Source organism: Colossoma macropomum, unplaced genomic scaffold (genome assembly GCF_904425465.1).
Source record: "Colossoma macropomum unplaced genomic scaffold, Colossoma_macropomum, whole genome shotgun sequence".
Classification (NCBI taxonomy): domain Eukaryota; kingdom Metazoa; phylum Chordata; class Actinopteri; order Characiformes; family Serrasalmidae; genus Colossoma; species Colossoma macropomum.
In genome coordinates this window covers 143911-167365 of record NW_023495946.1, presented here as the reverse complement: position 1 = coordinate 167365, position 23455 = coordinate 143911, and the positions used below count along the sequence as shown (strand labels likewise).

At 41.7% G+C, this 23455-nt stretch overlaps 1 protein-coding gene across 5 annotated transcripts; it reads right to left on the bottom strand.

Moving 5' to 3' along the window:
* Nucleotides 1–1413: 1413 nt before the first annotated feature.
* Nucleotides 1414–22795, bottom strand: LOC118803698 (tripartite motif-containing protein 16-like). 5 transcript variants are annotated; one of them, XM_036564169.1, is made up of 7 exons: nt 22268–22795; nt 16473–16594; nt 16063–16158; nt 15620–15853; nt 14979–15138; nt 14321–14380; nt 10201–11181 (listed from the first exon to the last, which is right to left on the bottom strand). In XM_036564169.1, exons 1-7 carry the CDS (start codon nt 22734–22736, stop codon nt 10607–10609), a joined length of 1716 nt encoding a protein of 571 aa, XP_036420062.1. In that variant the 5' UTR covers nt 22737–22795; the 3' UTR covers nt 10201–10606. The 5 variants fall into 5 exon arrangements, with proteins under 5 accessions (XP_036420065.1, XP_036420062.1, XP_036420061.1 ...); XM_036564170.1 differs by lacking the exons at nt 14321–14380; nt 14979–15138; nt 15620–15853; nt 16063–16158; nt 16473–16594 and adding exons at nt 19933–20404; nt 20713–20772; nt 20999–21158; nt 21293–21526; nt 21736–21831 and having other exon boundaries at nt 10434–10700; nt 22146–22795; XM_036564172.1 differs by lacking the exons at nt 10201–11181; nt 22268–22795 and adding an exon at nt 1414–2541 and having other exon boundaries at nt 16473–17164.
* Between the last annotated feature and the right edge of the window lie 660 nt (nt 22796–23455).

The window sequence follows — 23455 nt, the reverse complement described above, 5'->3', positions numbered from 1 at the left end:
AGACAATGTTTCAGACGTGTGTTTGTGGTGTTTGTGTTAGTTTGTATTGGGCAGTGCGGTCAGTAGAGTCGGGTTGTGTCTTCCATGAAGTAGAATTGTGTGGCTTTTGGTGAACTGCCCCGCTATGCCGGCTTCTTTACTAGCACTGGGCAGTGCTATTTTCTCACTGCCTGTTCTAATAAGAGCAATGCCCCGTGTGTGCGATGTTCTCCACGTTTTACTCTGTGCTGACATCACAGTGTTCATGTTTTTGTATATAAACTGTTAAAATCTCATAAAATATTAGATGTTTTATTACTCAGAGCTACATAAAAGCTCACAATTTTTAGCTTTATCTAAACATCACAGTCATTAATATGTTATGGAACTCTCCATGTAAGTGATACGAGGATGAAGAGCACAATTAATGAAGAAGATTTATGTGTTTTAAGCACTCCTGCCTCACTTTTTGTCTCACTCTGTGCCCATAATATAGCTATTATCACCCCATGTTGTGTCTTCCTCCTTTCTTTCTTGGTGCTTACCATTAGAACACAAATTTTTATTTTATTTTATTTTTATAACATAAACACAGACCGAACCTCACCCTCACACCCTAAAGGCCAGAGTACACCGACGGGACAAACACTTACATTGTAATGTTTTCAGTTGTCTTTAAAATGTTCAGCAACCAAAACACAACTGCTTTTTCTAGCAGGAATAGCAGGTTTTCATGTTGCATTAGGAGGCTTTGGGGTAAACTGACCACTCCTTCAGCTGAGCTCACGCTAAAGCTAACACCAGAGCTACCCAGATCACAGAGGTCTCAGATCTGGATCCGCTTTTCCACAACCTTAGTGTCCACTGACATGGTAGAGGCCTGTTAGTGTGTGTTGAGCTGGGATGAGTGGACTCACTGTCCAATCAGAGATCATAGCTCATCTTTTGCACAGCTTGTGTTGGTCATCCTATAGTCCTTCATCAGTGGTCACAGGACGCTGTCGGGTGGATATTTTGGTTCTCAGTCCAGCAGCGACACTGAAGTGTTTAAAAACTCCAGCAGCACTGCTGTGTCTGATCCACTTGGACCAGCGCAACACACACCAACACACCACCACCACATCAGTGTTACTGCTGTGCTGAGAATGATCCACCACCAAAACTGCTCTGTGAGGGTCCATGGGGGTCCTAACCATTGAAGAACTCAATGTAGAGTTCATACAGCTTACTTTGTGTATCTAAAAAAGTCAAATAATGAAATAATTGATCATATAACCCAGATTATAGACAGATTATAGGTTACATTAATCAAAAAAGAAAAATTCTACAGGGATATTTACACTTTAAATGTGTTACCACAGACCATAAATTGGATACTATTTCAGGAAAACACAGAACACATCAGCATATTATAGTTATATCTATATATCTATCTGGGGATGTTGACATTTCGTCCATAGACGATCATTCGTTTTACAGTACAGTGTTTACTAATATGGTGATCAAGTGTCGTCAGTGTGTTTATAGTGACGTCATCAGCAACCTCTACAGCCCAAACCAGCCCTTTATATGACTGTATACAGCCATTAGTTTCTTACCGCTAAAACTTACTTGAGTGCTAATAGCTCCCCCTTGTGGAGAATCTTACAGGAAAAGACAATCCTGATAAAAAGGGCGTCTCTAAATACACACAAGTCCTCTTAATACAGACAACACACTGTTTATTAACAAACACAATGAGATTCATCTTATTGAAGCTGATTTCCTCTGAACACAACATGTGGTTTAGAAGACAAACAGTCCAAAAGGAAGAGATTAATCAGATTTGATTAGTTTAGATTAATAATTCTTTGGATTAAGATACAGATTACATTTTCACAGGTGATCAGTAATTTACACCAAAATACAGGACAACTCTGTCCTTTGCAGCATGTTTACATCACAACTAGAAAAGTATTTTCATCATTTCATTGGTTTGATGTAAATCGTTTATGAATCTACCTGAAAAGTATCCATCATATACAACAGACACTCATTTCAGATCACACAACCTCACAGTTCCACCAACAAACAGATCAACACCGACTCCAAACCCAGTGTAGAGCGGCTGAGTGAATGTGGTGTGGACTGTGTGTAGGAGGGTCATTGTGTCAGAGATGCTGTAGAAGGACAGAGTTCCTGCACTGTGATCCACATACACTCCTATTCTGGAGGATGATGGACCTGAGAGCTCAGTCTTAATGTTGTTGTGCCAGAAAGTGAGAGGAGAACACAACAGACTCCAGGACTGATTGTTGAATCCAAACCTGCATTCATTACTGTCTCCTTTCCTGCTGATCCCTTTATATGACACTGATATGAACACCCAACCTCTCCTTTCGACCTCCCAGTAACAGCGTCCACTCACACTCTCCTTACACAACACCTGAAACTCTGAATCAAATCTCTCTGGATGGTCAGAGTAACACTGCACTCCTCTTCTGTACTTCACCACTCTGTTCTGCTCAGACAGTCTGAGTCTATGATTTACAGTGTTGGGATCCAGAGTCAGTCGACAGAAATCTAAAATAATAAAAACACATTTCAGGTGTTTATTCACAGAATGAATTCATGATGAATAAAATATGCTTCTCAGTTGTTATTTCTACATTTCTATTTTCTTACAAAAATCCAAATACAATATAAATATAAAATATAAATGTAGAGTATTTTGATTGTTTAATGACCAACAAGGGAAAAATGCTGTGATCATATTTAAACCTCCAAACGTCATTTTGTCATCAGTGACCTAAAATGCTGCTTCTTCCTGGCTGTTTAAGGTTTATTCTGATTTAAAAGGAAGCATTAAATCAGGAAACTATACTGTCTAAATCAATATCTGTTTGTGTGTATGTATTGTGTTAGTGTGTGTGTGTTTGAGTGTGTGAGTGTGTATATGAATTCTCAGTTCTTACAGGACTTCTCTGAGTTTCTATCAAGTCTAATAACGCTTTAAAATAAAATAATAGTTGTTTGAGCTTTTAACATCCACTTTGACAATCCTCAAGAAGCACTAAGTAAGGCATTCATATCTATCACAGACTCCATAAGTTTCACCCAAATCATAAAGGGGCCCACACACTACCACAACCACACTCTAGACTTAATACTCACCTTTGGTGTAGACATAGATAACTTAGCCATTCTCCCCCAGAGCACAGCAGTCTCTGACCATTACTTAATCTCATACAAAATTCACTTTAGTGGTAATGTGCGTTCATCACCATGTTATCATGTTAAGCAGACAATATCTTCCTCCACAGCTGGTGGCTTTATTAGAAATCATCCACAATTATCAGCTTCTGTCAGCTGTCCATCTGATCCTACCGAATTAGATGTTATGACCAAGTGCTTAGAGGATACTTTTATAATCTAGATAGTGTGGTTCCATTAAAAAGTAAAATAGTAAGGCTGAAAAAACTCACCCCTTGGTATAATGACCACACTCGGGCTTTAAAACAGACCGCCAGACAACTAGAGCGAAAATGGCGCCTGACTAAGCTAGAAGTGTTCCAGTCCGCCTGGAAGGAGAGCCTTACAGACTATAGAAGAGCACTTGTTACAGCACACTCAGCTTATCTCTCCTCTCTCATAGAAAACAATAAGAATAATCATAGATTACTTTTCAGCACAATCTCTAAACTAACAGAGAACAAAACAGTTAGTGAACCCCAGATGCCACCAGCCTGTAGCAGCAATGATTTTATGAACTTCTTTAGTGATAAAATTGAAAAAATTAGGCAGAAAATTCAGAATACACAATTAAACTCCTCAAACCTGCTTCCCCATAATGCCAGCCTCAACCTTGAGAATAGTATGATCCCTGCAGAGAGGCTGGAATCATTTACCTTAATTCAAGAAAATGAACTAGTTAAAATAATTTCTTCCGCAAAATCATCTACTTGTATGTTAGATCCGATTCCTACAGGTTTACTCAAGGAAATTTTGCCAGAAATAACCAAGCCTATTCTCTCAATAATAAACTCCTCTCTTAGCCTTGGATACATCCCAAAATCTCTTAAACTAGCAGTAATTAGACCGCTGATTAAGAAAGCTAACCTTGATCCCTGTGAACTACCAAATTATAGACCCATCTCGAACCTCCCCTTTATATCTAAGATCATGGAAAAAGTTGTAGCAAAACAATTAAGTTCCTATTTGCACAGGAATCAAATACATGAAATATTTCAATCTGGTTTTAGGCCACATCATAGTACAGAAACAGCACTAGTAAAAACTGTAAATGATCTATTATTATTTTCTGACCAAGATCATGTGTCTCTGTTAGTCCTTCTCGATCTTAGTGCGGCATTTGACACAATAGACCACACTGTCTATCTTACTAGATAGACTAGAAAACCTTGTAGGGGTAACAGGAACAGCTCTTTCCTGGTTCCGGTCCTACCTCACTGATCGGTATCAGTTTGTTAATTTAAACAGTGAATCATCTGTTCTCACAAAAGTAAAGTATGGTGTTCCACAAGGCTCTGTTTTAGGACCTGTATTATTCACATTATATATGCCACCACTGGGCACCATTATCAGTAGACACAGCATAAATTTCCACTGTTATGCCGATGACACTCAGTTATATTTAGCAAGTGAAACGGATGATAAAATTAAACTTGGCAAGATTGAAGACTGTTTAAAAGACGTAAAAGACTGGATGTTGAGTAATTTTCTCCTTCTTAACTCGGATAAAACAGAGGTTCTGCTTCTTGGTCCAAAAGCAGCCAGAAACAAACTGTCTGATTTTACACTTAACAATTTCTCAGTAGCATCAAGTTCACCTGTAAAAAACCTTGGTGTCATTATAGACCCTGATCTGTCCTTCGACGCACACATAACTAATATTACTAGAACAGCCTTCCTGCATCTCCGCAATATTGCTAAATTGAGAAATGCATTCTCTCTACAGGATGCAGAGAAGTTAGTTCATGCATTTATTACTTCAAGGCTAGATTACTGTAATGCCCTGCTGGCTGGATGTCCCAGCAAAAGCCTTAACAAGCTTCAGCTGGTCCAGAACGCTGCAGCCAGAGTTCTTACTAGAACCAGAAAGTTTGACCATATCAGCCCAGTTTTATCAACCCTACACTGGTTGCCATTTAAATTTCACATTGATTATAAAATTCGCTTACTGACCTATAAAGCTCTAAATGGACTCGCCCCTCAGTACCTGAGTGAACTTCTCTCTCACTATGAATCATCACAAGGTGCTGCTCACTATTAGTACCTAGAATTAATGAAGCTACATCAGGGGGGAGAGCTTCTCATACAAAGCCCCCCGGCTTTGGAATAATCTTCCTGTTAATGTTCGGGACTCAGACACGGCCTCAGTGTTTAAGTCTAGGCTAAAAACGTACTTGTATAGTCAAGCCTTTGGTAATTAGTTTTCCCTGTCAGTTCTATACCTGCCAGAGTCTCCGCTGCTCTGCTAACACTAATCTGTGACCAGTCACCCATTACAGAACTGACACCCATTACAGAACTGACACCCATTACAGAACTGACTCTCTGTGTGTTTTTCCTTTCTTTCCTTTGCGGAGTTGAACAGCTGCCCATCCTGTGCATCTGATGCTGCCTCTTCTGCCTTGATCGGGTGCCACTGCTGCCGGCCCTCTGGACCAGCTTGACCATCATTGAGCTTCATGCTGTACAACACCGTGCAAACCTCACCCTCACAACCTGACCCCACTGATGCCGCTGCTGCTGCATAATTTAAACTAATCAAATTAATCAATGCTCCACCTGTTTTCCCTGTTTTTTTACTAACAATGTTTACTATCCGGTGTCGACCAGAGGAGGATGGGTTCCCCTTCTGAGTCTTGGTTCCTCTCAAGGTTTCTTCCTGTTTCTCTTAGGGAGTTTTTCCTTGCCACTGTTGCCACTGGCGACGCTCATGGGGGCTTGGACCCGGATTTCTTTTTGTAATGATTTTTATTTTTATTTTTTTTTTGTTTTGTAAAGCTGCTTTGTGACACCCGTTGTAAACAGCGCTATATAAATAAACTTTGCTTGCGTGCTGTGTGTGTGTATATTTGTACGTGTGAGTGAGTGTGAGTGTATGTATCTGTGTGTGTATCTGTGTGTGTGTCTGTGTGTGTGTGTGTGTGTATATGTATATCTGTGTGTGTGTATCTGGATGTGTGAGTGTGTGTGTGTGAGTGTGTGTGTGTGTGTGTGTGTGTGTGTGTGTGTGTATCTGGATATGTGAGTGTGTGTGTGTGAGTGTGTGTGTGTGTGTGTGTGTGTGTGAGTGTGTGTGTGTGTGTGTGTGTGTGTTCATACACTGTAGAAAATCTCTGGTTTCTGGCTCTGAGGATAAGATGGTCTGAACTGCTGCAGCTGTGGAGACACACAAACACACTGATTTAACAGAATGAAGGAGATTAAAATGATGTTTAAAGTGAGATAAAATGTGTCATTTGCAGCAGAAGCTCCTCTTACCATGTGGAGAGACTTTACTGAACTCCTCCTTGCAGAATTCCTCTAGTCTCTCTTTCAGATCAGAGAGAGATTTCCTCACTCCATCAAATGAGGGATGTTGATGGACAGTGATGCTGGAGGAGTCCTCACATCCAGAAGAGACACTCAGAGACTGGAAACTCTACAGAGACACAACAGAATGATGAAGGTCTATAAGAGTAAAAGATGATCTTATTATCTGTGATAATCGACAGAACAATCTGGATGCAGCAGTTTGAAAAATACTGGCTTATTCCTTTAATGAAGAACCATTTTAGAGCCTCTCTGAGGAGCAGGTTCCTCTGTAGGTGAGTGATGGTTACCTGGAGGAAGTGGATGTGATCCTCTGTGACTGAAAGCTGCTCCAGCTCAGTGTTTCTCCTCTTTAGATCATCAATCTCCTGCTGCAGGTTCTCCAGGAGTTCTCCAGTTCGTCTCAGCTGGTTCTTCTCCTGAGTTCTGATCAGCTCTGTTACCTCAGAGCGCTTTTTCTCAATGGAGCGGATCAGCTCAGTAAAGATCCTCTCACTGTCCTCCACTGCTGCCTGTGCAGAGCGCTGTTAGGACACAGACACACAAGATGGAGCTCCATTTAAACACCAGCTATCATTCACTCTCTCACTGGGACTCTAGATGACTGACTGTCCACATTGTGGCTGTGTAGGATCCCAAAGTGTCCAACACTGGACTCCTCACTGTCTGACCTGAGGAGAGTCTGAGTGAGCTGTGAAACAGCTGCTCCAGCAGATCTCTGCCCACTACTCACCTTAAGAGTGACCACAGCCTGTTTCAGCTCCCGCAGCTTCGTCTCTTTCTGCTGGAGTCTCTGCTGGAATTTCCTCTGAATCTTCTTCAGCTGAGACTAGAGGCAAAAATATCAACCAAACTAAAATTGCAGCATTTGAATAGTAATAGTAGCAAAAGACTTAAGGGTTCATATTGTTCTGTACAGTTCTGAGACTGGGTGCTCTTTATTAGTCTGTAGAGAGGCTAAAAGACGGGTGTCGGCTGGTGAAATGTTTATGGACTACAACTAGTTTTGCAGCATCGCTGAAAAAAAAGTAATCTACCACTTTCTTATCCACTTCATACAGGAATAAAGCACCAGTACAGAAACAGAATCAGCATGAAGTGATTCTAAAATATTTCTATTTCTCACCTGTTTCTCGGTTCTCTCTGCTACAGCTGCAACTGTATCGTGGCCTTTGTGGTCATGCATCGTACACAAATAACAGATGCAGCTTTGGTCAGTACGGCAGTAGATCTCAATCAGTTTGTCATGTTGAGAGCAGATCTTCTCCTGCAGTCGTGTGGAGGCTTTGACCAGCTTGTGCTTTTTCAAAGCAGGAACATCATAGTGAGGTTTAAGATGAGCTTCACAGTAAGACGCCATGCAGGCCAAACAGGACTCACTGGCTTTGCGTTTCCTCCCAGTGCAGAAATCACACTCCACATCTCCAGGTCCAGCGTAACAGTGAGCAGGAGGAGCAGCTTGGAGTTCTTTCTGCTTCACTTTCTCCACCACTTCAGCCAGCATGTTGTTTCTGCGTAGAACAGGCCTCGGAGTGAAGGTCTCTCTGCACTGGGGGCAGCTGTAGACCCCCTCTGATCCTCCTGATCCCAGTGTCCGTTAATACACACCATACAGTAACAGTGTCCACAGTGAATAGTCACTGGATCCTTCAGCAGATCCAGACAGACTGGACAGCTGAACTGGTCCTGATCTACTGAAATACTGGCCTCTGCCATTTTCCTGCACTCGCAGACTGAGAGGGAGAGAGAGAGAGAGAGAGAGAGACAGAGAGAGAGAGAGAGAGAGAGAGAGAGAGAGAGAGAGAGAGAGAGCAGCACTCTGAGATAAGTTTCGTTTCCTCTGAACAGAGTAGGAATGACTTCCTGCTTCTGTGTTTGTTAATGTGTCATAGACGGAGAGGGGGAGGGTGGAGAGAGAGAGAGAGAGAGAGAGAGAGAGAGTGAGAGAGAGAGAGAGGGAGAGAGAGGAGGGGGGGTGGAATACTGTCATCACAAAAAGCACATTATATATGCAATACACCAAAAAACAATGTAGTATAAATAAGATGAAACAGATTTGGTACAGTTCCTTTCATTTTCTTCTCATTTCTTAGTTTTTCAGAATGTATGAGTGGCCATGTATCACTAACCACTGTTATTAAATGCTAGCTAACGTTAGCTGACTATCAGGCACCACTTTCATGTTTAGTTCATGGCAAAATAGTAACATTTCCAAAAACAGTAGCATCTAAACACACTAATGTAACAGGTAGATTAACCTTGCTAACTTCATCTTATGTTGAAGGTTACAATTAACTCATATATTACTGTCTAATAAATTAATAGTGTACCTGATGTTTTTTGCCACCTTATAAAGGAACATTGTCTAATCTGGCTGCCCGCTAAATTCAGCTATATGATTTAGTTCGTTTTTCATACTGTGGCCTAAACCACATCATCAAGTCTGAGGCCTTAATGAGACCTGGATGTAGTTTGAGTGGGTTGAGAGAAGTTTTGTTGAAGTAGTTACAGAAAAGATTGAACTGATTACTGATCTCCATGTTTTCTAACGTTTTTATCAACATTAGCCTCACAGCTGCAGTGTTAAACTAAAAAAAAGCAAAAGCTGGACACCAAACACGTCTCAGCTGATCGACTAGCCCACATCAGAGGTCAGTGGCAAAGTTGTGCAAGTTTTGTTTTTCACCAGAGTTTGATTTTTCACCAAACTATTCTTTTAAGGATATATTTTAATTTATCTTATAGGTGTTAAGTAGCTTCTTGCACGATTACGCTATGTATTTTTTTTTCTGGGGGCCTCCAAAGAACATTTTAATGATTTCAACATGAAAATGATACGCTCTGAGAATAAAATACAGGGAAAAAGTATTTTCAGTAGAATCATTCAGTTTGTTTCTGTTCAGCAACTGTGCTAATTTGTCATGTCAAAATTGTACTGCTTTGCAGGTATTTGTACTTATTTGCTAAAAACCTATTATTTACCGTACCACAGTTAAAAGGTGAGTGTGTATGAAATTTGTCAGATGTCTTTTTTGAGATCTCTCCTAAACAATTAGACAAAAGCTTCACCATTCCAAAACCTCTGTCCATCATTTGTGTTGTATCTGCTAACAGGCTTATACTGGCTTTGTATTGTGCTTGGACCCCAATCATTGCTGCTTGTGATGTAATTTGTAGATGGTCACTTAGATCTCACTTGGAGCACAAATCAAAGTGTCCTACATTCATTTCTGATGAAAACAAAGTGGTAGTCGACTGTGTTGATCACAAACAAAGACACTTCTCACATATTAACCCTTTGCACCCACTGCTTAAACACTATTGCAGTAAATGCGATAATGAAACTATAAAACTCACAAAACATTGCTTTATTTTCATGTTTCAACACCCTTCTGTTCTACTGAGGTTCCATTTATTAGTTTCAGGAAGTTAGCTGAGTTAATATATTTGGACATATAAATTTGCTCTCTCCTGTAAAGTTTCCATTTTGGAGATATTTTCTTCAGAATTCTCCTCGATCACAGCAGGGATTTAAAATGAAAAACTCTTTAAACCTACTTGATTTACAACCCAGTCTCCAAAAGTTGGGATGCTGTGTGAAATGTAAGTAAAAACAAAATGCAAAGATGTGCAAATCATTTAAAACCTATATTTGATTTAAAATAGTACAAAGACAACATATCAAATGTGGAAATTGGGAAATTTTATTGCTTATTGAAAAATATTTGCCCATTTTGAAATTGATGCCAACAACACGTTCCAAAAATGTTGGGACAGGGACAACAAATGGCTGGTAAAGTTGTGTAATGCTAAAAAAACACCTGGTGGTTAACTGCAAACAGGTCAGTAACGTGATTGGGTATAAAGAGCATCCCAGAGAGGCTGAGTCTTTCAGAAGTAAAGGTGAGGAGGGTTCACCACTCTGTGAAAGACTGCACAAGCAAATAGTGCAACAATTCAAGAATAACGTTTCTCAACATAAAGTAGCAAAGAACTTTTGCTTTTCATCATCTACGGTACATAATAACATTAAAAGATGCAGAGAATCTGGAGAAATCTCTGTATTACAAATAATGTAAATTATTTATTAGTGTAGATTATACTGCATATGCATTATATGTTCATTTTGATCACATAACCTCACAGTTCCACCAACTCCACAACAACCACCAATATGGAACCCAGCGTAGAGCGGCTGAGTGAATGTGGTGTGGACTGTGTGTAGGAGGGTCATTGTGTCAGAGACGCTGTAGAAGGACAGAGTTCCTGCACTGTGATCCACATACACTCCTATTCTGGAAGATGATGGAGCTGAGAGCTCAGTCTTAATGTTGTTGTGCCAGAAAGAGAGAGTGTTAGAACACTGCAGCTTCCAGGACTGATTGTTGTGTCCAAACTTGCACATATTACCTGGTACTTTCCTGCTGATCCCTTTATATGACACTGATATGGACACCCCCATTACATCGTTGTCCCACTCGACCTCCCAGTAACAGCGTCCACTCACACTCTCCTTACACAACACCTGCCAACAAGAGTCAAATCTCTCTGGATGATCAGAGTAACGTTGTTCTCCCCTTCTGTACTTCACCACTCTGTTGTTCTGGGACAGGTCAAGATAACGATTTACTGTGTTGGGATCCAGAGTCAGCCGACAGAAATCTAAAAAGAAAAAGCATTTTAGGTTTTAATTCACAAAAAATCTAACTCCCAGTGTTTGTTCCCTTCTACATTTGTATAGCCCATATTTATCTGCTCTGTATTGAGCATCAAGGGAAACATATATCATATTTAACCCTTAAACATTTCCTGTGTTGTCAGTGACATGACACACTGCTTCTTTGTGGTTTAAAGGAATAGTTTGGCAGAAAATCAAATGTATGCAATGCTTCCCTTGTTCCAAATGTAGTTGCTCATCCAAGATATTTTTACTGTTCTAATTGTACTTCTTTTGCTTTAAATGGGTGCTACAAAGCTAATGTCGCTAACAAATACTAGAAGTCGATAGTCACCCAAAACCTTTTCCATAAATAGATAAATACATAATCAACTTGCTCAAACTGCATCCAGGTGTTCATCAGGGATGCGAAAAAAAAGAAAACAAATCAAATCATTTAGCATGATGTCATCGGTCACAACACATACACAGTGTTGCTTTAAAGTTTGTCAACCCTTGAGAATTTTCTGTATTTCTGCACAAATTTGACCTAAAACGTCATCAGATTTTCACACGTCCTAATAGTAGATAAAGAAAAGCAAATTAAACAAATGGGTCAAAAATATTAGACTAGGTCATTTATTTATTGAGGAAAATGATCCAATATTAAATATCTGTGATGGCAAAAGTATGTGAGCCTTTGCTTTCAGTATCTGGTGTGACCCTCTTGTGCAGCAATAACTGCAACTAAACGTTTCAGGTAACTGTTGATTAGTCCTGTAGATCGGCTTGGTGGAGGTTTAGCCCCTCTGTACAAAACAGCTTCAGCTCTGATATGTTGGTGGGTTTCATCCCATTAACTGCTGCTTCAGGTCCTTCCACTACATGATACTACCACCACCATGTTTCACAGATTTGTGCTGGAATGCAGTGTTTTTCTTTTTCCAAACATAACACCTCCTATTTAAACCAAATAGATCTATTTTGGTCTCCTCCGTCCACAAACATAGCCTTCTGGCTCGTCCATGTGATCTTTGGCAAACTGCGTACTGGCAGCAATGTTCTTTTTGGAGAGCAGTGGCTTTCTTCTTTCAACCCTGCCATGCACAACATTATTGTTCAGTGTTCTCCTGATGGTGAACTCATGAACATTAACATTAGCCACTGTGAGGCCTTTAGTTGCTTAGTTACCCTGGGCCCCTTTGTGACCTTGCAGACTATTACACGCCTTGCTCTTGGTGTGACCTTTGTTGGTTGACCACTTCTGGGGAACATAACGATGGTCTTAAATTTCCTCCATTTGTACACAGTCTGGATTGGTACAATTGTTGGAGTCCAAACTCTTTAGAGATGGTTTTGTAACCTTTTCCAGCCTGATGAGCATCAACAGCTCTTCTTCTGAGGTCCTCAGAAATCTGTGACAGATCCCTGTTCTTTAAATTATACAGGGTGGTCACTTACACCATCCCACTGATTGAAAACACCTGACTCTAATTTCACCTTCAAATTGTGCGCTAATGCTAAAGGTTCACATACTTTTGCCACTCACTGATATGCAATATTGGATCATTTACCTTAATAAATCGATGACCAAGTCTAATATTTTTGTTTCATTTGTTTAATTTGGTTCTCTTTGTCTACTTTTCAGATTTGTGTGAAAATCTGATTTTTAGGCCAAATTTATGCAGTAATATAGAAAATTCTAAAGGGTGCACAAACTTTCAAGCACCACTGCTTAAAATTTCAAAACCCCAAACTTAGAACACCTCCCCGCGTCCCTGACATCTTGACTAATCAGCTACATCTGTACATTTTTATGCAGAACCATTCCTTTAAAGTGGAATCTGATTCAAAAAGAACCTGCACCCACATTCAGAGCAAAAGATTCGACCATGCTTAAAACGGATCTATTACGCTTTTCCGGTTTTTCTCTTTCCTTTAGTGAGTGATGTAGCTTTTTGTGTTTGTAAACGGTCTGCAAAGTTATAAAGCTCAAAGTCCACACCAGAGGGAGAAACTCTCTCCCACAGAAACCACTTTCCTCAGCTTCCTGAAACGCCTCGTCGGAATTCCAGTCCTTCACTCTGTTACAAGGTGACATCATCTCGTAACACAGTCCTTACTAGCTGCCTGCAGGGGCAGGACTTGTAGCAGGATGCTGCTAATGCTTTAAACCTTTCTGGCATTGACCAATCAGAACAGAGTGGGCGAGCTGACCAATCGAAGCACACTAGGCTCATCGGGAGGCGGGGCTTAAAGACACAGGTGGTCTAACAGAGCACTGTAAACAGAGGGTGGATACAGATGTACGGTATGAGAAAAATAATGTGTTTTTGGAACATTAAAGCATGTAAATCTGTTCTAGTAGATCTGAAAAATAAAATTATGAAGTAAAATTGAGCATAATAGGTCCCCTTTAAAGAGAAGTACAAGTTAAAAGATAGACATGGGCATTTTTACCTGTCTGTCAAGGGTTAAATTTACAGTTCTGCTCATATGTTCACATAGCCTGGGTGAATTTGTGAGAAATTTACCATTATAAACTATATGAGTGGTCATACGGAACGCACACATCTTTTTAACCGCTTATCCTTCTGGGTCGTGGGAGCCTATCCCAGTCATTGGACGGAAAGCAGGACATACCCTGGACAGGTCACCAGTCCATCACAGGGCAGACAGACATATATACTCACTCACACCTAGGCGCAACCTGGGATCTCCAATTGGCCTGACTGCATGTGTCTGGACTGTGGGAGGAAACCCACACAGACACAGGGAGAATGCAAACTTCACACAGAAGGGACGCTGGCTGCCCGGCCGGGGAATCGAACCCAGACCCTTCTTGCTGCAAAGGCAACAGCGCTACCCTCTGCACCACCGTGCCGCCCCATAAGGAACACTTTTTGTCGTGTTTAGTAATAGTGCTCAGATTAAGGTGTTTATCATCATGGAACCAACTTCTAAGGCTGGAGGTGTGTCTGCAGATTTCTTAAAAAATTAAAAGTGAGTGTCCTGAAAGCAAAGAAAGCTGCAATAAAGGTACGTAGTGACACACTAATACTGAAAAAATGTACTATGTTCGGTTGTAGAGTCTAGTGTGTGTGTGTGTGTGTGTGTGTGTGTGTGTGTGTTTGTTGTTCATACACTGTAGAAAATCTTCTCTGGTTTTTGGCTCTGAGGATAAGATGGTCTGAAGTGCTGCAGCTGTGGAGACACACAAACACACTGATTTAACAGAGCGAATGAAGGAGACAGTTAATAATATTAAATGTGTTGTGTGAAGACACAACTCCAGCATTATAACTGACATGATGACCACAAAACGTGCCTCGTTGACCACCACAGTCATGTGGGATAACCATTTGAATATCTAGAAAAGTGAAACTTGTTTCAATGGATTACTGAATGATTCATGAAGTGTTTTATAATGCATATTCTGGCTTGATTGTTCATTTAAATACATGCCTTATTTAAACAAAATTTCAATGCATCTCAGCAGACGGATCAATATTAAAAGGCTGACGTTTGCTTGTCTTCTCCCCACTTGGTTCTATATGGTCACTCATTCAATCATTCATGCTCTTCCTGTTTTTCTCTCCCTCTCTGTGACTAAATATGTGTTTTCTGACTGTTAAAGGAGCTGAAACAGTTCCTAAGGTCCAAAATTGCAAGTGCACATGTGATGATTTCTTTAGTGTAGCTTCAGAAAAATTTGGCTCATTTTCACTTCGTTTCCAAACAAGCAAAGATCTCTGTGAGTGTATTGTGGTTTTCTTTAGTCTGTCACTGAAGCTCCTCTTACCATGTGGAGAGATTTTACTGAACTCCTCCTTGCAGAATTCCTCTAGTCTCTCTTTCAGATCAGAGAGAGATTTCCTCACTCCATCAAATGAGGGATGTTGATGGACAGTTATGCTGGAGGAGTCCTCACATCCAGAAGAGACACTCAGAGACTGGAAACTCTACAGAGATAATACAGAATGGAGAAAGACGAAGGAGGACAAGAGCATTAAATGTTCTCAAATCATACATACATCATCTAAACCGCTTATCCTTCTGGGTCGCGGTGGGGTGCTGGAGCCTATCCCAGCTGTCATTGGGCAGAAGGCAGGATACACCCTGGACAGGTCGCCAGTCCATCGCAGGGCAGACAGACATACACATTCATACCTAGGGGCAATTTTAGCACGTCCAATCGGCCTGATTGCATGTCTTTGGACTGTGGGAGGAAACCCACGCAGACACGGGGAGAACAGGAAAACTCCACACAGAAATGACCCTGGTCGCCCTGCCGGGAATTGAACCCAGGCCTTTCTTGCTGTGAGGCGACAGCGCTACCCACTGCGCCACCGTGCCGCCATGTTCTCAAATCATGTTACACCAAAAATAACCTTAAAATTTTAGAGCCTCTCTGAGGAGCAGGTTCCTCTGTAGCATTGTTACCTGGAGGAAGTGGATGTGATCCTCTGTGACTGAAAGCTGCTCCAGCTCAGTGTTTCTCCTCTTTAGATCATCAATCTCCTGCTGCAGGTTCTCCAGGAGTTCTTCAGTTTGTCTCAGCTGGTTCTTCTCCTGAGTTCTGATCAGCTCTGTTACCTCAGAGCGCTTTTTCTCAATGGAGCAGATCAGCTGAGTAAAGATCCTCTCACTGTCCTCCACTGCTGCCTGTGCAGAGCGCTGTTAGGACACAGACACACAAGATGGAGCTCCATTTAAACACCAGCTATCATTCACTCTCTCACTGGGACTCTAGATGACTGACTGTCCACATTGTGGCTGTGTAGGATCCCTAAGTGTCCAACACTGGACTCCTCACTGTCTGACTGGAGGAGAGTCTGAGTGAGCTGTGAAACAGCTGCTCCAGCAGATCTCTGCCCACTACTCACCTTAAGAGTGACCACAGCCTGTTTCAGCTCCTGCAGCTTCTTCTCTTTCTGCTGGAGTCTCTGCTGGGATTTCCTCTGAATCTTCTTCAGCTCAGACTAAAGGCAAAACAATGTATTCAGGTAACTGGGGTCAATGGATGTATTAGTGGCTACTGAAATTTCAGTCTTGCTCAACAAAGTGTGGACTTTGAAACTATAAAGCTGTAAAAAGTTTCAAAGATGGGCGCTGGCTGATTAAAGTTTATCATTATAGTCGTGTTACAATCCTCACTTTCAAGACTTTTACTTGTACACCATTAAAACAGATTCCATAAATTCACCCCGTCAACACAGCGTAATTATTCCTATCACTGTTTCTTTTCTGAGATCTGAATTATAACAAGAAATTGATTCATTTTTCAAGCCCTAACCTGTTTCTTGGTTCTCTCTGCTGCAGCTGCAACTGTATCGTGGCCTTTGTGTTCATGCATTGTACACAAATAACAGATGCAGCTTTGGTCAGTACGGCAGTAGATCTTGACCACTTCATCATGTTGAGAGCAGATCTTCTCCTGCAGTCGTGTGGAGGCTTTGACCAGCTTGTGTTTGATCAAGGCTGGAATTTCCAGATGAGGTTTAAGATGAGTTTCACAGAGAGACGCTACACACACCAAACAGGACTTGACGGCTTTGAGTTTTCTCCCAGTGCAGAAATCACACTCCACATCTCCAGGTCCAGCGTAACAGTGAGCAGGAGGAGCAGCTTGGAGTTCTGTCTTCTTCACTTTCTCCAACACTTCAGCCAGCATGTTGTTCCTGCGTAGAACAGGCCTCGGAGTGAAGGTCTCTCTGCACTGGGGGCAGCTGTAGACCCCCCTCTGATCCTCCTGATCCCAGCAGCCATTAATACACACCATACAGAAACTGTGTCCACAGTGAATAGCCACTGGATCCTTCAGCAGATCCAGACAGACTGGACAGCTGAACTGGTCCTGATCTACTGAAATACTGGCCTCTGCCATTTTCCTGCACTCGCAGACTGAGAGAGAGAGAAAGAGAGAGAGACAGAGAGAGAGAGACGCACTCTGAGATCAGTTTCGTTTTCTCTGAACTGAGTAGGAGGGACTTCCTGCTTCTGTGTTTGTTAATGAGTCATTGGCTGTGCTCAAAATAGCACGCTGAGCACTGTGTAGGCCAACTACTTACTACATTTGGGCCAATAACAGTATGTAAGTGGTGTGGTAGCTATTTGGAGCACAGCCACAGAGAGAGAGAGGGCAGAGAGAGAGGGAAGGAGAAAGAGAGGAGAGAGAAGAAAGAAAGAGATTAATGAAGACAGAATTCTTTCCTGGGATTCTGGAAAGTGACGCGCTGTGGACCAGAGCCGTTAACGTAGCCTAATGGATTAAATGGGCTCCAACCTGTAAGAGTTAATCAGTGTGTATCTTCTGATCTACTGACTGACTCACAACTCGACTCGGACTCACCCTTGAATGACTCATGACTCCAAGGGTGGGTGGAACATTCAAGGGATTAAATATGATCTTCCTTGTGTGTGTGTGTGTCAGTAATATAATGATCAAATCTCTCCACAATAACTCCAACCTGAAAATGCAATAGTTGTAACAGTTACTACAATATGGTTAGAGAAAGAACCTTCTTCTCAATGATACAGGAGGCTCTATTAACACTAATCAGAAGTCCAACCATGGTCAGTTATGTCTACCAGGGTGTAGATATTGTGGTGTCCGACTACTGGCCGCATTGCTATAGGAGTGCAGGAGGCGTGGCCATGCAAAGGAACCATGCGAAGAGGCTCTCAGGAAGTGCCGCGCTTGGGGAGACAATGTGTTAATGTTGTTGTTTCTCAGTTTCAGACGTGTGTTTGTGGTGTTTGTGTTAGTTTGTATTGGGCAGTGCGGTCAGTAGAGTGGGGTTGTGCCTTCCATGAAGTAGAATTGTGTGGCTTTTGGTGAACTGCCCCGCTATCCCAGCTTGTTTGTTAGCATTGGGCAGTGCTGTCTTCTGACTGCCTGTTCTAATAAGAGCAATGGCCCACGTGTGCGATGTCTCCCACGTTTTACTTTATGCTGACGTCACAGTGTTCATGCTTTTATATATAAACTATTAAAATTTCATGAAATGTTAGATGTTTTATTACTCAGAGCTACATAAAAGCTCACAATTTTTAGCTTTATCTAAACGTCACAGTCATTAATATGTTATGGAACTCTCCATGTAAGTGATACGAGGATGAAGAGCACAATTAATGAAGAAGATTTATGTGTTTTAAGCACTCCTGCCTCACTTTTTGTCTCACTCTGTGCCCATAATATAGCTATTACCACCCCATGTTGTGTCTTCCTCCTTGCTTTCTTGGTGCTTACCATTAGAACACAAATTTTTATTTTATTTTTATAACATGAACACAGACCGAACATCACCCTCACGCCCTAAAGGCCAGAGTACACCGACGGGACAAACACTTACATTGTAATGTTTTCAGTTGTCTTTAAAATGTTCAGCAACCAAAACACAACTGCTTTTTCTAGCAGGAACAGCAGGTTTTCATGTTGCATTAGGAGGCTTTGGGGTAAACTGACCACTCCTTCAGCTGAGCTCACGCTAAAGCTAACACCAGAGCTACCCAGATCACAGAGGTCTCAGATCTGGATCCGCTTTTCCACAGCCTTAGTGTCCACTGACATGGTAGAGGCATGTTAGTGTGTGTTGAGCTGGGATGAGTGGACTCACTGTCCAATCAGAGATCATAGCTCATCTTTTGCACAGCTTGTGTTGGTCATCCTATAGTCCTTCATCAGGGGTCACAGGACGCTGTCGGGTGGATATTTTGGTTCTCAGTCCAGCAGTGACACTGAAGTGTTTAAAAACTCCAGCAGCACTGCTGTGTCTGATCCACTTGGACCAGCGCAACACACACCAACACACCACCACCACATCAGTGTTACTGCTGTGCTGAGAATGATCCACCACCAAAACTGCTCTGTGAGGGTCCATGGGGGTCCTAACCATTGAAGAACTCAATGTAGAGCTCATACAGCTTACTTTGGATATTTAAAAAAGTCAAATAATGAAATAATGGATCACATAACCCAGATTATAGACAGATTATAGGTTACATTAATCAAAAAAGAAAAATTCTACAGGGATATTTACACTTTAAATGTGTTACCACAAACCATAAATTGGATACTGTTTCAGGAAAACTCAGAACACATCAGCATATTATAGTTATATCTGTATTTTTGGGGATGTTGACATTTCGTCCATAGACAATCATTCGTTTTACAGTACAGTGGTTATTAATATGGTGATCAAGTGTCTTCAGTGTGTTTATAGTGACATCATCAGCAACCTCTACAGCCCAAACCAGCCCTTTATATGACTGTATACAGCCATTAGTTTCTTACCGCTAAAACTTACTTGAGTGCTAATAGCTCCCCCTTGTGGAGAATCGTACAGGAAAAGACAATCCTGATAAAAAGGGCGTCTCTAAATACACACAAGTCCTCTTAATACAGACAACACACTGTTTATTAACAAACACAATGAGATTCATCTTATTGAAGCTGATTTCCTCTGAACACAACATGTGGTTTAGAAGACAAACAGTCCAAAAGAAGAGTGTAATCAGATTTAGTTAATAATTCCTTGGATTAAGATACAGATTACATTTCACAGGTGATCAGTACAACTCTGCCCTTTGTAGTTTGATTACATCACAACTAGAAAAGGATTATCATTTGATTGGTTTGATGTAAATCATTTATGAATCTACCTGAAAAGTATCCATCATATACAACAGACACTCATTTCAGATCACACAACCTCACAGTTCCAATATCAAACCAGGGATCACCAACCCAGAACCCAGCGTAGAGCGGCTGAGTGAATGTGGTGTGGACTGTGTGTAGGAGGGTCATTGTGTCAGAGACGCTGTAGAAGGACAGAGTTCCTGCACTGTGATCCACATACACTCCTATTCTGGAGGATGATGGAGCTGAGAGCTCAGTCTTAATGCTGTTGTGCCAGAAAGTGAGAGTGTCAGAACAGTCCAGACTCCAGGACTGATTGTTGAATCCAAACCTGCTCTCATTACCCCGTCCTTTCCTGCTGATCCCTTTATATGACACTGATATGAACACCCAATCACTCCACTCGACCTCCCAGTAACAGCGTCCACTCACACTCTCCTTACACAACACCTGCCTCCAGTAGTCAAATCTCTCTGGATGGTCAGAGTAACGCTGCTCTCCTCCTCTGTGCTTCACCACTCTGTTCTGCTCAGACAGACTGAGTCTATGATGTACAGTGTTGGGATCCAGAGTCAGTCGACAGAAATCTAAAATAATGAATAAAGAAAAACGTTTTAGGTTTTTATTCAAAAATATACATAAACATAAACTGTCTGTAGTGAATAATGACGTTTTCTCTCCTCACACATTTCTGTATTTAACAGTTTAGAGGCGACACAATCTCCACCATTAATATACAAACATATTCATAGTTAAATAATACAATATTTATTTATGTGTGTGTGTGTCTGTGTGTGTGTGTGAGTGTGTGTGTGTATGTGTGTGTGAGTGTGTGTGTGTGTCTGTATGTGTGAGTGTGTGTGTGTGTGTTTGTGTGTGTGTGTGTTGTTCATACACTGTAGAAAATCTTCTCTGGTTTTTGGCTCTGAGGATAAGATGGTCTGAACTGCTGCAGCTGTGGAGACACACAAACACACTGATTGAACAGAATGAATGAAGGAAACTCAAACACTCGCTCAGAAAGACAGAAGCAGCTAAAAGACACACAGCACAGTCTCCATGTTTAAATCAGATCAGTTTGGGTTTCACACAGGATTCAGTTATTCTTCACATTTCATGGAGTTATTCCAGTTGAGGTAAAGATTTCTGTCCCTCTGTTTCCCAGCAGAAGCTCCTCTTACCATGTGGAGAGATTTTACTGAACTCCTCCTTGCAGAATTCCTCTAGTCTCTCTTTCAGATCAGAGAGAGATTTCCTCACTCCATCAAATGAGGGATGTTGATGGACAGTGATGCTGGAGGAGTCCTCACATCCAAAAGAGACACTCAGAGACTGGAAACTCTATGGAGAAAAAACAGAATTGAGAAAGATGAAGGAGGACGAGCATTTTCTTAAACCATGTTACACCAAAAATAACCTTAAGATTTCAGAGCCTCTCTGAGGAGCAGGTTCCTCTGTAGGTGAGTGATGGTTACCTGGAGGAAATGGATGTGATCCTCTGTGACTGAAAGCTGCTCCAGCTCAGTGTTTCTCCTCTTTAGATCATCAATCTCCTGCTGCAGTTTCTTCAGGAGTTCTCCAGTTTGTCTCAGCTGGTTCTTCTCCTGAGTTCTGATCAGCTCTGTTACCTCAGAGCGCGTTTTCTCAATGGAATGGATCAGCTCAGTAAAGATCCTCTCACTGTCCTCCACTGCTGCCTGTGCAGAGCGCTGTTAGGACACAGACACACAAGATGGAGCTCCATTTAAACACCAGCTATCAATCACTCTCTCACTGGGACTCTAGATGACTGACTGTCCACATTGTGGCTTTGTAGGATCCCAAAGTGTCCAACACTGGACTCCTCACTGTCTGACTGGAGGAGAGTCTAAATGAGCTGTGAAATAGCTGCTCCGGCAGATCTCTGCCCACTACTCACCTTAAGAGTGACCACAGCCTGTTTCAGCTCCTGCAGCTTCTTCTCTTTCTGCTGAAGTCTCTGCTGGAATTCCCTCTGAATCTTCTTCAGCTGAGACTAAAGGCAAAACAATGTGTTCAGGTAACTGGGGTCAATAGATGTATTAGTGGCTACTGAAATTTCAGTCTTGCCCAACAAAGTGTGGACTTTGAAACTATAAAGCTGTAAAAAGTTTCAAAGATGGGCGCTGACTGATCAAAGTTTATCATTATAGTCGTGTTACAATCCTCACTTTCAAGACTTTTACTTGTACACCATGAAAACAGATTCCATAAATTCACCCCGTCAACACAGCGTAATTATTCCTATCACTGTTTCTTTTCTGAGATCTGAATTATAACAAGAAATTGATTCAATTTTCAAGGTCTCACCTGTTTCTCGGTTCTCTCTGCTGCAGCCTCAACTGTATCGTGGCCTTTGTGGTCATGCATTGTACACAAATAACAGATGCAACTTTGGTCAGTACGGCAGTAGATCTCAATCAGTTTGTCATGTTGAGAGCAGATCTTCTCCTGCAGTCGTGTGGAGGCTTTGACCAGCTTGTGTTTGATCAAGGCTGGAATTTCCAGATGAGGTTTAAGATGAGTTTCACAGAGAGACGCTACACACACCAAACAGGACTTGATGGCTTTGCGTTTCCTCCCAGTGCAGAAATCACACTCCACATCTCCAGGTCCAGCGTAACAGTGAGCAGGAGGAGCAGCTTGGAGTTCTGTCTTCTTCACTTTCTCCAACACTTCAGCCAGCATGTTGTTCCTGCGTAGAACAGGCCTCAGAGTGAAGGTCTCTCTGCACTGGGGGCAGCTGTAGACCCCCCTCTGATCCTCCTGATCCCAGCAGCCATTAATACACACCATACAGAAACTGTGTCCACAGTGAATAGTCACTGGATCCTTGAGCAGATCCAGACAGACTGGACAGCTGAACTGGTCCTGATCTACTGAAATACTGGCCTCTGCCATTTTCCTGCACTCGCAGACTGAGAGAGAGAGAGAGAGAGAGAGAGAGAGAGAGCAGCACTCTGAGATCAGTTTCACTTTCCTTGAACAGATTTGGAGTGGTTTCTTGCTTCTATCTTTGTAAAAGTATAAAGTGTCATAGACAGAGAGGGGGAGGGGAGAGAGAGAGAGAGAGAAAGAGAGAGAGAGAGTGTAAACTGTAAAAGGAACTGTAAAATCTCCATTATAAGAAATTACACAAGCACATGTATCCATGATTTCTTCTATTCTCAACGGCAGTTGCCATGACGTCACAACAGTTCCTCTAGAAGGGGCTAAACTTCCGTGTAACGCTTTTCACAGAGCCTAATGACGATGCTATCGAACTGTCTCAAAAGCACAGGAACATTATGTGCTGTCAGAGGCTGTGCACGAACACAAAGGCAAGCACAGATCAGAATGTCAGTGTCCGAGGAAGACGAGGCCAAAAGGGCACGGCTAGCGGCGCTGAATTTAAAAAAAACGGGAAATATTCATTCCTTCCATTTTGTGATGAAACATAATAAATGCATAAGAGATAGATTCTGATGAACAAAACGAATGAAGAATGCACACCTGATGGTATTTTAACCTGGTCGGCCTACGAAATACTTCGCTACTGCAGTGCTAAACTAATAGACCATTATTGCTACTGTGGCAGCATAACCAGTTATGTTTCTCAGAGTAAATGCATCTTAGCCAGC

Coding starts and splice junctions, on each gene's coding strand:
- LOC118803698 (XM_036564169.1), bottom strand. CDS start 22,736: ATGGCAGAGGCCAGTATTTCAGTAGATCAGGACCAGTTCAGCTGTCCA. Junction 16,159..16,472: donor CAGAGAGAACCAAGAAACAG/GTTAGGGCTTGA, acceptor TTTTGCCTTTAG/TCTGAGCTGAAGAAGATTCA. Junction 15,854..16,062: donor AGGCTGTGGTCACTCTTAAG/GTGAGTAGTGGG, acceptor GTGTCCTAACAG/CGCTCTGCACAGGCAGCAGT.